At 45.8% G+C, this 15,047-nt stretch overlaps 1 protein-coding gene across 1 annotated transcript; it reads right to left on the bottom strand.

Annotated features, from left to right (window-relative positions):
* Positions 1 to 217: 217 nt before the first annotated feature.
* On the bottom strand, positions 218 to 1,434 carry LOC147984168 (uncharacterized). The gene is made up of 3 exons (XM_087539698.1): positions 1,132 to 1,434; positions 813 to 1,018; positions 218 to 717 (listed from the first exon to the last, which is right to left on the bottom strand). Exons 1-3 carry the CDS (start codon positions 1,234 to 1,236, stop codon positions 354 to 356), a joined length of 675 nt encoding a protein of 224 aa, XP_087395824.1. The 5' UTR covers positions 1,237 to 1,434; the 3' UTR covers positions 218 to 353.
* Between the last annotated feature and the right edge of the window lie 13,613 nt (positions 1,435 to 15,047).

Here is a 15,047-nt window from a genome sequence, read left to right as displayed (position 1 = left end):
CAATTGTCTTACTAAAAGAAGAACACATACAAATTCATAGTTTAATAAGTACTACCTCCGTCTAGGTGAATAAGTCATTCGCGTAGTTCTAGGTCATCGATTTGAAGAATTAAATATGTGGTATATGTCATGAAAAGTATATTACTAGATTTCTACACATATGTAGTTTTTAAATATATACTTTTTGTCATATATAGTACATATTTAGATAGTTAAATTGTCGACTTAGAATTATGCGAATGACTTATCCATCGAAACGGAGGAATTACAGACAGCAAGAAACCAGTAATCCAAAACATCACGCGCGCGCGCTGTCGACAAACCACCGATAGGATCGGAGGAGGGAGGAAACGTCAAGCTGTGCCTGCAGGTGCCTTGGCTCCGTAGCCGCCGTACGGTGGAGGGGGAGGAGGAGCAGCAGGGTATCCCACGGCCGGGTATGACTGCTGCGGCAGGAAATGCGGTCGCTGCTCCAACGGGACGTCAGGGCTGGCTACCTCCGACTCATCCGTATCCGCCGTCTCCTGGTAGACGTAGGCGGTGATTCCGACGAAGGCCGCGAAGGCGGACGTGGCGGACGCCGACGAGAAGACCCCGCGATCGAAGACTCTACAGCCGCGCATGGAGTGGTAGCGGCCCCGCCTGGGCAGGTTCGACCCTCCCACGTTCCGCGACGCAGCGTACAAAAACACCGCCGTCATCGCCGCCGTCAACGACCTGCGACGAAAGGACGACCAACACACGCACACTGTGATCGAATGATCGGCGACACGTCGAGCGGACGACGGATGCTTATGCGCGCGCGTACGTACCAGTAGATGCCGGCCATGCTGGCGACGATGGTGCGCCTGCGCCGTTGAATGGGGCGCGCGCGGGCCTCGCCGCAGCGACCGAAGCAGCCGCTGGCCGCGCCGAGCACTGCCTGGCTGCCCAGGAGGAACAGCGCGGCCGCGACCCCGCAGCCGAGAGCCGCCGTTCTCCGGTACACGCAGTACCTCCCGTCGTACCCTGCGAAAGACTGCCCCCGCGCGCGCTCACCATCAGCCAAACATGGGTATTGTCTTGTACTACACAGAAACTGGAGAATTAAGAATTTAAGATAGGTCGAGGGCGACTCAGTGAGTGCCTTGCCTTGGAACTAGCGCGCTCGGCGACGGACCCCAGGATGGCGGCGACGAGTACCAGCGCGGCCACCGCCACGCTTACCATCACCACGCGTATCTGCGCCCTCCCCATTGTAAGTATACTCGAGCTACAGATGATCGAGAATGCTAGCTGGAGATCGATGGTCTCATACAACTAATCATGCATGGTCGTGTATTTGTACATGTATATGCAAGTCCCTACGACAGAATGACCAACTGATTTATGGATTGGCTTGACGATCGAGCATCGCGTGAATGTGCACTTGCTAATTTAGTACAGTAATCCCCTGCCACCGAGTGGGCAAGTGATTATAATTCGTAATGAGCGGTACTAGCAAGCTTAGTCAGCGCATTCGGGAGTTTATAATTACAACGGTCATAACAAAAGTAAGTACCACGCTGCTATCACTGCATTTTTTTTCAGGGTACTATCACTGCATTTTTAGCAAAACTTGACCCAGTACATACCAACTCCCTCCCTACTTGGCTACTTGGGATAAAATCCAAATGAATACATCATCACCTTCTCTTAATTTGGATTGATGGGGTGCCAATTAGTTGGATTCATTAGCTTAGGTTGAAGGGGCAACAAAGACCGAAGAGTTGACATGGATGATAAACTAGCCCCTCCATTTCGGTGAATAAGTCATACACACGTTTTAAGATAATTAGACCTTATAAATTATGTAACTTAAAGATTAGATTATTCCACTAAAACTTTATTTGAATACAGATTTAACGGGGTAGCTATTATCGCACCTAATGTAACGCCCTCGATGCGGCTATATCTCCCACGTGTCGAAGCACGACTTAGAGGCATAACCGCATTGAAAGCAATGTCGCAAGTGAGGTAATCTTCACACAACCTATGTAATACAATAGGGGAAAAAGATACATAGTTGGCTTACAATCGCCACTTCACACAATTACATGAATAAAGCATTACATCATCCAGATACAATCAAGGTCCGACTACGGAACCAAAATAAAAGAAGAACCCCAAATGTGACACGGTCCCCGATCGACCCCAACTGGGCTCCACTACTGATCAACTAGAACGAAAAAAACATAAAGGACAAGATCTTCATCGAGCTCCTCCTTGAGCTTGGTTGCGTCATCTGCACGGTCTCATCGGCACCTGCAAGCTGGTTTTGGAAGTATCTGTGAGCCACGGGGACTCAGCAATCTCGCACCCTCGCGATCAAGACTATTTAAGTTTATGGGTAAGGTAAAAGGTATGAGGTGGAGCTGCAGCAAGCGACTAGCATATATGGTGGCTAACATACGCAAATGAGAGCGAGAAGAGAAGGCAAAGCACGATCGAGAAAGTATGATCAAGAAGTGATCCTAAACAACCTACGTCAAGCATAACTCCAACACCGTGTTCACTTCCTGGACTCCGCCGGAAAGAGACCATCACGGTTACACACACGGTTGATACATTTTAATTAAGGTCAACTTCAGGTTTTCTACAACCGGACGTTAAAAAATTCCCATCTGCCCATAACCGCGGGCACGGCTTTCGAAAGTTCAAAACCCTGCAGGGGTGTCCCAACTTAGCCCATCACAAGCTCTCACGGTCAACGAAGGAATAGACCTCCTCCCGAGACATTCCGATCAGACTCGGTATCCCGGTTCTACAAGACATTTCGACAGGGTAAAACTAAACCAGCAACACCGCCCGAATGTGCCGACAAATCTCGATAGGAGCTGCACATATCTATTTCTCAGGGCACACTCAGATTGTCCTAGGTACGGGTAGGCCAGCCCAGAGTTGCCCCTGGTGGTCACCGACAGCTGACAGGTTGGACCAACACTCAGAGGAGCACTGGCCCGGGGGGTAAAATAATGATGACCCTCAGGAGCGCGACTCCCAAGGGAAAAGAAAAGGCTAGGTGGCAAATGGTAAAACCAATGTTGGGCATTGCTGGAAGAGTTTTACTCAAGGCGAACTGTCAAGGGGTTCCCATAATAGCCCAACCGCGTAAGAAACGCAAAATCCGGGAACATAACACCGATATGACGGAAACTAGGGCGGCAAGAGTGGAACAAAACACCAGGCATAAGGCCAAGCCTTCCACCCTTTACCAAGTATATAGATGCATTAATTAAATAAGATATATTGTGATATCCCAACAAGTAACATGTTCCAACAAGGAACAACATCTCCATGTTCCAACAAGGAACAAACTTCAATCTTCACCTGCAACTAACAACGCTATAAGAGGGGCTGAGCAAAGCGGTAACATAGCCAAACAACAGTTTGCTAGGACAAGGTGGGTTAGAGGCTTGGTTCACAATATGGGAGGCATGATAAGCAAGTGGTAGGTATCGCAGCATAGGCATAGCAAAAGAGCGAGCAACTAGCAAGCAAAGATAGAAGTGATTTCGAGGGTATGGTCATCTTGCCTGAAATCCCGCAAGGAAGAAGAACGAGTCCATGAAGAAGACAAACGGACGTAGACGAACGGGTCCTCACAAACGCGACGTAACCGGAACCAACCCGAAGAAGCAAACACCGGAAAAGAAGCACACAACATAGTAAACAACCAACACATGAACAAGGTATGATATGCGGGATGCGGTATGCGATGCATATGCATGATTTGCAAAGGAATGAATGAACCTGGCCTCAACTTGGAAAACCAAGTGTGCCACTGGAAAGATGAGATGAAATCGCTTGAAAACAATATAAATGTCACCGGAAACGGAGTTACGGTTTGGAAATGGCAAGCAATTCAAATATGACACCGGTTTGCGATTTACAGCATAGCCATCTAAATACAATGAGATGAACATGCTACAGCACCCAAATATGGAAACAAAATACATGGCTGGAATCCATTCATGATGCTTAACAAAGTCTAGCACTGAGCTACGGCCAATTCATCCATTAACAGGTTCAAACAAGCATGGCAAAAATGCATATGGCAAACAGATCTCAGACTTAGTGAAATTAACACTTGTCTGGAATTTCAGATCAGATAGCACTCTTCGGAGCATGAAAACTACATGCTACAGGACCTGAACATGGCAAAGTAAAGCATGGCTTGGGGATACTCAAAGAGCTTAACAAAAGTCCCTTAGTGACCTTGAGCCAAAAGGGATCAGAAAATACAATTGCAGGCATGTGAATATGGCAAAAACATAATCAGTTCTCAGACTTAGTGAAAACTGGAGCATGCTGAAACAGATATCAAGTAGGCATGTTTACGAGTTCGATGCACTCACTACAGAGCAAGGCATGACAAACTAAGCATACACCCGTCAAGAATACTTAAAATGCAAGGTATACATGGCAAGAACAATACCATAGCATGCACGGATCCACTACAACATCATCGGCAAAATCGCTAACAAGTAGACAATCTGCCCAGATTCACGAAATAGCAAAAGTAGAGCTCGATTGACTCAAGCTAGGCTGCTCGATAATTGCAAACAAAGACATGGATGGATAGACCACTACAAGATTAACAAAACATCCTTACTGTTCATTCTCAAAAGAGGCACGGATCACTAGGAAACAACATGACCATATGGCCAAATGAGATAAACAGGTCAAGGACTTAGTGGAAATGCTAAGTCCCTGAAATCAGCATTACCAAGTGCCTCACTTTGCAAGCTTGTGCTAGTCACCACTCACATCACAAAAATACATGGGTTGCACTTCTGGAAAGATGGTAAAACCCTTAACAAAACATATTAGAGCTCATGGGCATAACATGCACACATTAATCATGGCAAAAATGACAAATATCTAAATGGAGTAGCAGATCTGACGATTATCTCAAGTAGCACTCTTCCAACAGCATTTCGGGCATCAAGATGAACTCAAATGAAAATGATGCAATGGAATGAAATGATGTACTCTCTGAGGCGAACATTTTGATATGCTATATGCATGAATCGGAGCTACGGATGAGGAGTTACGATGCGGCAAAGTATGCAAAATAATTAGGGTTCGGGGGAAAAAGTCAACCGCAAGGTGGATCTGGATCCAGATCGGGCACGAAAACCGAGGATCGACGGAGCCTCTGTTCGTCGGAGTTGGGGTCGAGCTCGGGGCGCCGGAGGAAGGAGAGGAGGGAGCTGCCGGGGCGGCGCGGTCGCGGTGGCATGGCCGCGACGGGGGGCGGCGTCCCCGGCGGGCGCGGATGGTGGCGGCGGCCTGCCGGATCGGGCGGAGGCCGAGCCCACCGGCGAGAGGTGCGGCGAGGGCGGCGCCGGCGTGGAGGCGGAGCCGGGGCGGCTCGGGCGGCGCTCGACAGCGCGGGAGGTGAGGCGCGCTCAGGCGCAGGATCGGCGGCGGTTCGGGCCCCGCGGGCCGGATCTGGGCCGCGCGGGCCCGCGGCGGCGGAGGAGAGAGGAGGTCCGGCGGGAGTGAGGTGTCGCGCTGCGATTCGCCGGGGAGGGCGGCGCGGACATGTCCGGCGGTGGAGGAGTTTTGTCCGGGCGCGAGGAGGAAGATGGCTAGGGTTTCATCCGCGAAAAATTCGGAGGGGAGCACATATATATAGGTAGAGGGAGCTAGGAGACTCCAAATGAGGTGCGGTTTTCGGCCACGCGATCGTGATCGAACGCTCTAGATGATGGAGAGGGTTTAGGTGAGTTTTGGGCCACTTTGGAAGGGTGTTGGGCTGCAACACACACGAGGCCTTTTCGATCCCTCGGTTAACCGTTGCAGTATCAAACGAAGTCCAAATGGCACGAAACTTGACAGGCGGTCTACCGGTAGTAAACTAAGGCCGCTTGGCAAGTCTCGGTCAAATCCGGAAATGTTTAATCCCCACACACGAGAAGAAGGTAGAAATGACCACCGGAGGAGAACGGAGCGCCGGAATGCAAAACGGACAACGGGGAAAATGCTCGGATGCATGAGACGAACACGTATACAAATGAAATGCACATGATGACATGATACGCAATGCACGACACGCAAGTAATGACAAGGCAACAATAGCGAATAACTGGATGACACCTGGCACAACGGTCACGGGGCGTTACAACACTCCACCACTATGAGAGGATCTCGTCCCGAGATCTAGGATGGCACCAGAGAAACAACGGAAGAGAAAGAGAAGAGGTAAAACTAAGTTGCTTCTTTGACAAATGAGTGAAACCAAAGAACCTTGAAGAGGTTAAGTCATTTCGAGAAAAAGAATACGACGGAGTTGAAAACATTCCATTAGAAAAGAGGAACAACGAACCTTGCGACAGCCTTGAGGTTGAAGGGAAGATATATATTGAAAACACTCCGGTTAAGGAAGGGGATCAAGGAAGACCAAATTCGGGCAGCACTCCGGTTGAAAAGAAAAAAAATTGAATAAGAACATGGTAAGATGAGAAGATACTTGATGACATTACAGAACACTGCCTCCGGAACAAAGGGAAACAATATCTTGAGAGAGCACGGTTACAACAAATGCTAGAACAGAGTTGTTGAAAAACCAACAACGAAAAGAATAAGTTTGATATGGTCTTATGGAATACATCTCGAATTATCAGGTGACAAACTGCCACTCACGGTAAAAGAATTGTATTGATATGAACAAGGATACGAGAAAGTATATCGCACCGGAAAGGATAAATGAAGAAATTGGATCATTGATAAACACCATGAGAGCGACAATCCTTAAAGGAAAGCTTTAGGTGAAATATAACCCAAGATAGCTCCAATGACGAGATTGATGGATTTAAAATATCCCAATCTTGACAACATGTGAATCATGAAAACATGAACCCAAATTATCAAGAATGACATAATACCACCTCCAATGATACGGTAGACAGAAATGCACTCCGGAATATGGTAGACAGAAATGCACTCCGGATTACAATATGAAGAAAGCTTGAGCTCCTCTGAAAAGAATGTTGATGAACGCTTCGAGAAGGAATTAAATCCTTTATGAACCATCATGTAGAACCTTCATGAAGAACTCCGGTAAACAAAAGATAACGAAAAAAGAAAGAGAAGTTGAAAACACAAGGTGAAACCTTGTAATGATTTAGATGGATCTCCGTGATAATTAGAGCTTGGAACTCCGAGAAAGAAAGATGAGCACTTGAAACCAAGAATAAGTATGATGAGCCATTCCGGAAAACAGGAATTGAATAAACTCGATGACACAAGAATAAGAATTACATTATGCTTATCCTTCACCAATTAAATTGATGACAATCAACGAATTCGACATATTACTTATTCTTGTAGAAAAGATTAAGAGAGGTATAACATAACTTGGGAAGGTCTTCGACGAACCATCGGTAGGATTGAAAACATGAATGAATTGATAAGGAAGAGAAATCTTGAACGAACCACAGTAAGAATTGAAAATGAACGAAGAGAAGATAAATAAACACCGGGAAGAATTAGCAAATGAATGAAGATGCTTGAGAGAATTTAGAGACAAGAGAACGAAGGGATCACGAACTGATTAGAGATTACTTGAACGAAGCACCGGTAAGATAGGAGAATGATAACTGACAGCTGAGAATGAATAAACCTGAATTCATGGACTCCGGCTAACAAACTGAGAAGACTCTTGAAATTGCTCCGGATAGGTGAAAAGAATTTCCACAATCGCAAATAATTATGAGAGGATGGCAACAAGCTAGAATCGCGAATCTTGAAGAGAATGGAACAAGATTTAAGAGAAACTCTTCTTCGGTCTTCAAAATCTGAGAATGACGACGAGAAACACCACCATGAATTGTTGAGACACTCCAGAATGATTAAAAAAGGAGAGGTTGAGCCAACGATGAAAAGAATTTGAAAGATCTTGGAGAAATACATTTGACTGATGATAATTCATTCTTACGTCAAACTTTGACAAGAAATTTGATGGTAGCTCCGGGAAAATAAGAAGAGTCAGGTAAGATCCTGGAAAAAGACCTGTGGGTTAGGGCCCACTCAAAAGAAACACCGTTGAAATGATTTAAAGAGAGAGATTGCACCGGTTGAGTTACATGGCTTGAATGAGATAACAATCTCGAAATAGGTTGAGCGGATCTTGGATGACAAGACGAGCCTTCTGAGATATCTTCAGCACTCTGGAACAATAGAATAGCGAGCGGTGAAAGATTATGAGGTGTACCGTTATGAGAAGGCATTTGAAACAAGGAAAAAGATATGACCAACACTGAAAGCTTGAATTGGTTCCACCGGAGAAGAAAACGAGTGATGAGAGACGAACTTGAAGCTCCATTAGAATCTTCATGAGAATCACCGGATAAGAATATTGATAGAAAAGAATGGAGAGACTTCACACCAATAAGATGGATACTCGATAAAGAAATCCGAGTCCTAGGAGAAATAAGGGTGGGAGGGTGGGAAAACAAAGACAACTTGGGATGGATGAACGAACACCGTTGAAAAAGCTGAGATTGGATCTTGCGGATGTTGAAAACGATCGGATTCACTTGAAGAGAAACACACCGGTGAAAAGGATTGACATGACAGACTCAATGATCGAGAAGGATTGGTATTCACATAGGAGTATGAGAACACCATTTGGGGAAGGTATGGAATCAACACTTGACATTGAAACAACTCGAATGCCACAACTCCAAACAAAAACAAAGGATTGGCTTGCCGAATAAGCCGGAACAAACATATGATAGAGATTTCGTCCGAAGTTTTCATGGTGGGGCCTACACGGGCTCGATCGTACAGCACCATCATGTACAAGGCAGTGCACATGACATACGAAGCGTCCCCGAGTCGGCATAGCCAAGGACTCTTTAAGACACAACGAGACCACTGTAAAACCAACCGTGAATAGGCGGACCACTAGACGTCGAACCCCAATTTCATACCATATATCCGTCGGAAAGATATCCTAAGAGCTACTTGAATTCCCACTTATGAAACTCCCGAAACTTTACGGTTATGCAATCAGGTGTTGGGGATACATGGGAAGCATAATATCTCACCCAAAACTAACAAATCCTACATCCAGCTGTATCCATCCTTCAACACATAACCAGGAAAACTTCGGAAATCATCTACCTCAACCTTCAAAAAGCATCCGTTATACAAGTTATGGCAATACTCCCGAACTCCCGCCCCAGTACTGGGTGGCGTCGAGGTTATCTCACCAACGAACTGCATAAAAGAGATTTTCGATGTCGGCGTACTAAACTCAGGTATTCCAGAACTACAACAATAAAATTATGACGACAACACCTCGGAGCTCAACTCCTCGGGACACTTCCAAAAAACCCCTGACAGGAGGCACCAAGACAATGTTCTCGTCATAAAACCATCGTAATGATTCCAAGATACCCGCGTGATCCTAAAATTATTTTTTTGGTGAAATTTGAGAAGAGAAGAGTCAAAACTCTACGTCAGGATGCCTTACCAGAGCGATGAAGAGACTGGGGAGTAAAAAGAATTCCTAAACTCTCCGATATATAATTCCTAAATGACTCAAAACATTTTTTAGACTCAACAACGGCTGCTAAAAACGATCAATCAGTGGGGGCTCCTAAGGTCGGGGAAGGCTCTGATTACCAACTTGTAACGCCCTCGATGCGGCTATATCTCCCACGTGTCGAAGCATGACTTAGAGGCATAACCGCATTGAAAGCAATGTCGCAAGTGAGGTAATCTTCACACAACCCATGTAATACAATATGGGAAAAAGATACATAGTTGGCTTACAATCGCCACTTCACACAATTACATGAATAAAGCATTACATCATCCAGATACAATCAAGGTCCGACTATGGCACCAAAATAAAAGAAGAACCCCAAATGCGACACGGTCCCCGATCGACCCCAACTGGGCTCCACTACTGATCAACTAGAACGAAAAAAACATAAAGGACAAGATCTTCATCGAGCTCCTCCTTGAGCTTGGTTGCGTCATCTGCACGGTCTCATCGGCACCTGCAAGCTGGTTTTGGAAGTATCTATGAGCCACGGGGACTCAGCAATCTCGCACCCTCGCGATCAAGACTATTTAAGCTTATGGGTAAGGTAAAAGGTATGAGGTGGAGCTGCAGCAAGCGACTAGCATATATGGTGGCTAACATACGCAAATGAGAGCGAGAAGAGAAGGCAAAGCACGATCGAGAAAGTATGATCAAGAAGTGATCCTAAACAACCTATGTCAAGCATAACTCCAACACCGTGTTCATTTCCCGGACTCCGCCGGAAAGAGACCATCACGGTTACACACACGGTTGATACATTTTAATTAAGGTCAACTTCAGGTTTTCTACAACCGGACGTTAACAAATTCCCATCTGCCCATAACTGCGGGTACGGCTTTTGAAAGTTCAAAACCCTGCAGGGGTGTCCCAACTTAGCCCATCACAAGCTCTCACGGTCAACGAAGGAATAGACCTCCTCCTGAGACATTCCGATCAGACTCGGTATCACGGTTCTACAAGACATTTCGATGGGGTAAAACTAAACCAGCAACACCGCCCGAATGTGCCGACAAATCTCGATAGGAGCTGCACATATCTATTTCTCAGGGCACACTCAGATTGTCCTAGGTACGGGTAGGCCAGCCCAGAGTTGCCCCTGGTGGTCACCGGCAGCTGACAGGTTGGACCAACACTCAGAGGAGCATTGGCCCGGGGGGGGGGGGGTAAAATAATGATGACCCTCAGGAGCGCGACTCCCAAGGGAAAAGAAAATGCTAGGTGGCAAATGGTAAAACCAATGTTGGGCATTGTTGAAAGAGTTTTACTCAAGGCGAACTGTCAAGGGGTTCCCATAATAGCCCAACCGCGTAAGGAACACAAAATCCGGGAACATAACACCGATATGACGGAAACTAGGGCGGCAAGAGTGGAACAAAACACCAGGCATAAGGCCGAGCCTTCCACCCTTTACCAAGTATATTGATGCATTAATTAAATAAGATATATTGTGATATCCCAACAAGTAACATGTTCCAACAAGGAACAACATCTCCATGTTCCAACAAGGAACAAACTTCAATCTTCACCTGCAACTAACAACGCTATAAGAGGGGCTGAGCAAAGCGGTAACATAGCCAAACAAAAGTTTGCTAGGATAAGGTGGGTTAGAGGCTTGGTTCACAATATGGGCGGCATGATAAGAAAGTCGTAGGTATCGCAGCATAGGAATAGCAAAAGAGCGAGCAACTAGCAAGCAAAGATAGAAGTGATTTCGAGGGTATGGTCATCTTGCCTGAAATCCCGCAAGGAAGAAGAACGAGTCCATGAAGAAGACAAACGGACGTAGACGAACGGGTCCTCAAAAACGCGACGTAACCGGAACCAAACCGAAGAAACAAACACCGGAAAAGAAGCACACAACATAGTAAACAACCAACACATGAACAAGGTATGATATGCGGGATGCGGTATGCGATGCATATGCATGATTTGCAAAGGAATGAATGAACCTGGCCTCAACTTGGAAAACCAAGTGTGCCACTGGAAATATGAGATGAAATCGCTTGAAAACGATATAAAGGTCACCGGAAACGGAGTTACGGTTTGGAAATGGCAAACAATTCAAATATGACACCGGTCTGCGATTTATAGCATGTAGCCATCTAAATGCAATGAGATAAACATGCTACAGCACCCAAAAATGGCAACAAAATACATTTTTGGAATCCATTCATGATGCTTAACAAAAGTCTAGCACTGAGCTATGGCCAATTCATCCATTAACAGGTTCAAACAAGCATGGCAAAAATGCATATGGCAAACAGATCTCAGACTTAGTGAAATTAACACTTGTCTGGAATTTCAGATCAGATAGTACTCCTCGGAGCATGAAAACTACATGCTACAGGACCTGAACATGGCAAAGTAAAGCATGGCTTGGGGATACTCAAAGAGCTTAACAAAAGTCCCTTAGTGACCTTGAGCCAAAAGGGATCAGAAAATACAATTGCAAGCATGTGAATATGGCAAAAACATAATCAGTTCTCAGACTTAGTGAAAACTGGAGCATGCTGAAACAGATATCAAGTAGGCATGTTTACGAGCTCGATGCACTCACTACAGAGCAAGGCATGACAAACTAAGCATACACCCATCAAGAATTCTTAAAATGCGAGCTAGACATGGAAAGAACAATACCATAGCATGCACGGATCAACTACAACATCATCGGCAAAATCGCTAACAAGTAGACAATCTGCCCAGATTCACGAAATAGAAAAAGTAGAGCTCGATTGACTCAAGATAGGGTGCTCCATAATTGCAAACAAAGAGACGGATGCATAGAGCACTACAAGATTAACAAAAAATCCTTACTGATCATTCTCAAAAGAGGCACAGATCACTAGGAAACAACATGACCATATGGCCAAATGAGATAAACAGGTTAAGGACTTAGTGGAAATGCTAAGTCCCTGAAATCAGCATTACCAAGTGCCTCACTTTGCAAGCTTGTGCTAGTCACCACACACATCACAAAAATACATGGATTGCACCTCTAAAAAGATGGCAAAACCCTTAACAAAACATATTAGAGCTCATGGGCATAACATGCACACATTAATCATGGCAAAAATGACAAATATCTAAATGGAGTAGCAGATCTGACGATTATCTCAAGTAGCACTCTTCCAACAGCATTTCGGGCATCAAGATGATTTCAAATGAAAATGATGTAATGGAATGAAATGATGTACTCTCTGAGGCAAACATTTTGATATGCTATATGCATGAATCGGAGCTACGGATGAGGAGTTACGATGCAGCAAAGTATGCAAAATAATTAGGGTTCAGGGGAAAAAGTCAACCGCGAGGTAGATCTGGATCCAGATCGGGCGCGGAAACCGAGGATCGACGAAGACGCTGTTCGTCGGAGTTGGGGTCGAGCTCGGGGCGCCAGAGGAAGGAGAGGAGGGAGCTGCCGGGGCGGCGCGGTCGCGGTGGCATGGCCGCGGCGAGGGGCGGCGTCCCCGACGGGCGCGGACGGTGGCGGCGGCCTGCCGGATCGGGCGGAGGCCGAGCCCATCGGCGAGAGGTGCGGCGAGGGCGGCGCCGGCGCGTAGGCGGAGCCGGGGCGGCTCGGGCGGCGCTCGACAGCGCGGGAGGCGAGGCGCGCTCAGGCGCGGGATCGGCGGCGGTTCGGGCCCCACGGGCCATATCTGGGCCGCGCGGGCCCGCGGCGGCGGAGGAGAGAGGAGGTCCGGCGGGAGTGAGGTGTCGCGCTGCGATTTGCCGGGGAGGGCGGCGCGGACATGTCCGGCGGTGGAGGAGTTTTGTCCGGGCGCGAGGAGGGTTTCATCCGCGAAAAATTCGGAGGGGAGCACATATATATAGGTAGAGGGAGCTAGGAGAGTCCAAATGAGTTGCAGTTTTCGGCCACGCGATCGTGATCGAACGCTCTAGATGATGGAGAGGGTTTAGGTGGGTTTTGGGCCACTTTGGAAGGGTGTTGGGCTGCAACACACACGAGGCCTTTTCGGTCCCTCGGTTAACCGTTGGAGTATCAAACGAAGTCCAAATGGCACGAAACTTGACAGGCGGTCTACCGGTAGTAAACCAAGGTCGCTTGGTAAGTCTCGGTCAAATCCGGAAATGTTTAATCCCCACACACGAGAAGAAGGTAGAAATGACCACCGGAGGAGAACGGAGCGCCGGAATGCACAATGGACAACGGGGAAAATGCTCGGATGCATGAGACGAACACATATGCAAATGAAATGCACATGATGACATGATACGCAATGCACGACACGCAAGCAATGACAAGGCAACAACAGTGAATAATTGGATGACACCTGGCACAATGGTCTGGGGCGTTACACCTAACCCATATTTTATTGATTAAACTGATGGTTATACTATAATGGAGGAAATAGGAATTACAAAATGGAGCAACCACGCCACATCCAAGGCTGCAATGCATAAAAGTGATATATTCCTACTTTCATACAGTTTAATTTGACGAGAAAAAACAATTCGAGATATACCAGTTTTCATAGGATTTTTTTAAAGGAATTTATGTGCAGAAGTGGCCTAATAACACAACTAAATAGTCAAACCCTAGGTGTGCTTAGTTTCTTGTTACGAGCAAGGATCCAGAAACTTACGTCGCCAACCATGAAAATCACGTGCAGCCTCTATCTGGATATATAGGGTCTAATACATATTTCGAGATTTATGTTGACCATCAATAAGATCAATACTATATGAGATGGATGCTATACCATTGGAACGTACTCTCAAATATGAACTTGATGGTATAACTTTTATAACACGTGTCATATATTATTGATTTAAGTGATATTCAAAGTAAATCAAATCTCAAAATACATGTTAAGCCCTATATTTCCAGTTGGAGGGAGTAATTAAAACAATATTACGGTAACATTGAAATGTGGAATAATCTTTAGTTCATAAAGTTGCTGACGGGCTAAATGAGCACAAAGTCAAAAGTTAGGTAAAACTTAGACGCGTGTGGACAGAGATAACAAGTTTATATATTAACACAGTTGATCTAGAAATATCTTCTTGATATCAATGATTTCGTTATAGCACCTAACCCACATTTTATATCTTTTTACTGAATAATAAATCAAACCACACCTTCCGAAAATTACAAGTAAAGCAAGGTACTTGGATGTACCCTTCATCAAGATCTGTAACAAGTTTATATATAAACGTCCAACACAGACTGCCTTTATTTATGCTTGGTTGCAATATTCTTGAGGGAGTGGTTGTTCTTCATGAGGCAATCCATGAGCTCCATGCTAAGAAACTCGATGGAGTTATCTTTAAGGTGGACTTTGAAAAGGCCTACGACAAAGTGAAGTGGTCTTTTCTTCAATAAGCCCTTCACATGAAAGGTTTTGCGGCTGAATGGAGGAAACAAGTGGCTTCCTACGTTCAGGGTGGGAGTGTTGGGGTTAAGGTCAATGATGACATCAGTTATTATTTCCAAACCCAGAAG

Source organism: Triticum urartu, chromosome 2A, assembly GCF_056163025.1.
Source record: "Triticum urartu cultivar PI428250 chromosome 2A, HENAU_Tu73, whole genome shotgun sequence".
Lineage (NCBI taxonomy): Eukaryota > Viridiplantae > Streptophyta > Magnoliopsida > Poales > Poaceae > Triticum > Triticum urartu.
This window is presented reverse-complemented; position numbering and strand designations above follow the sequence as displayed.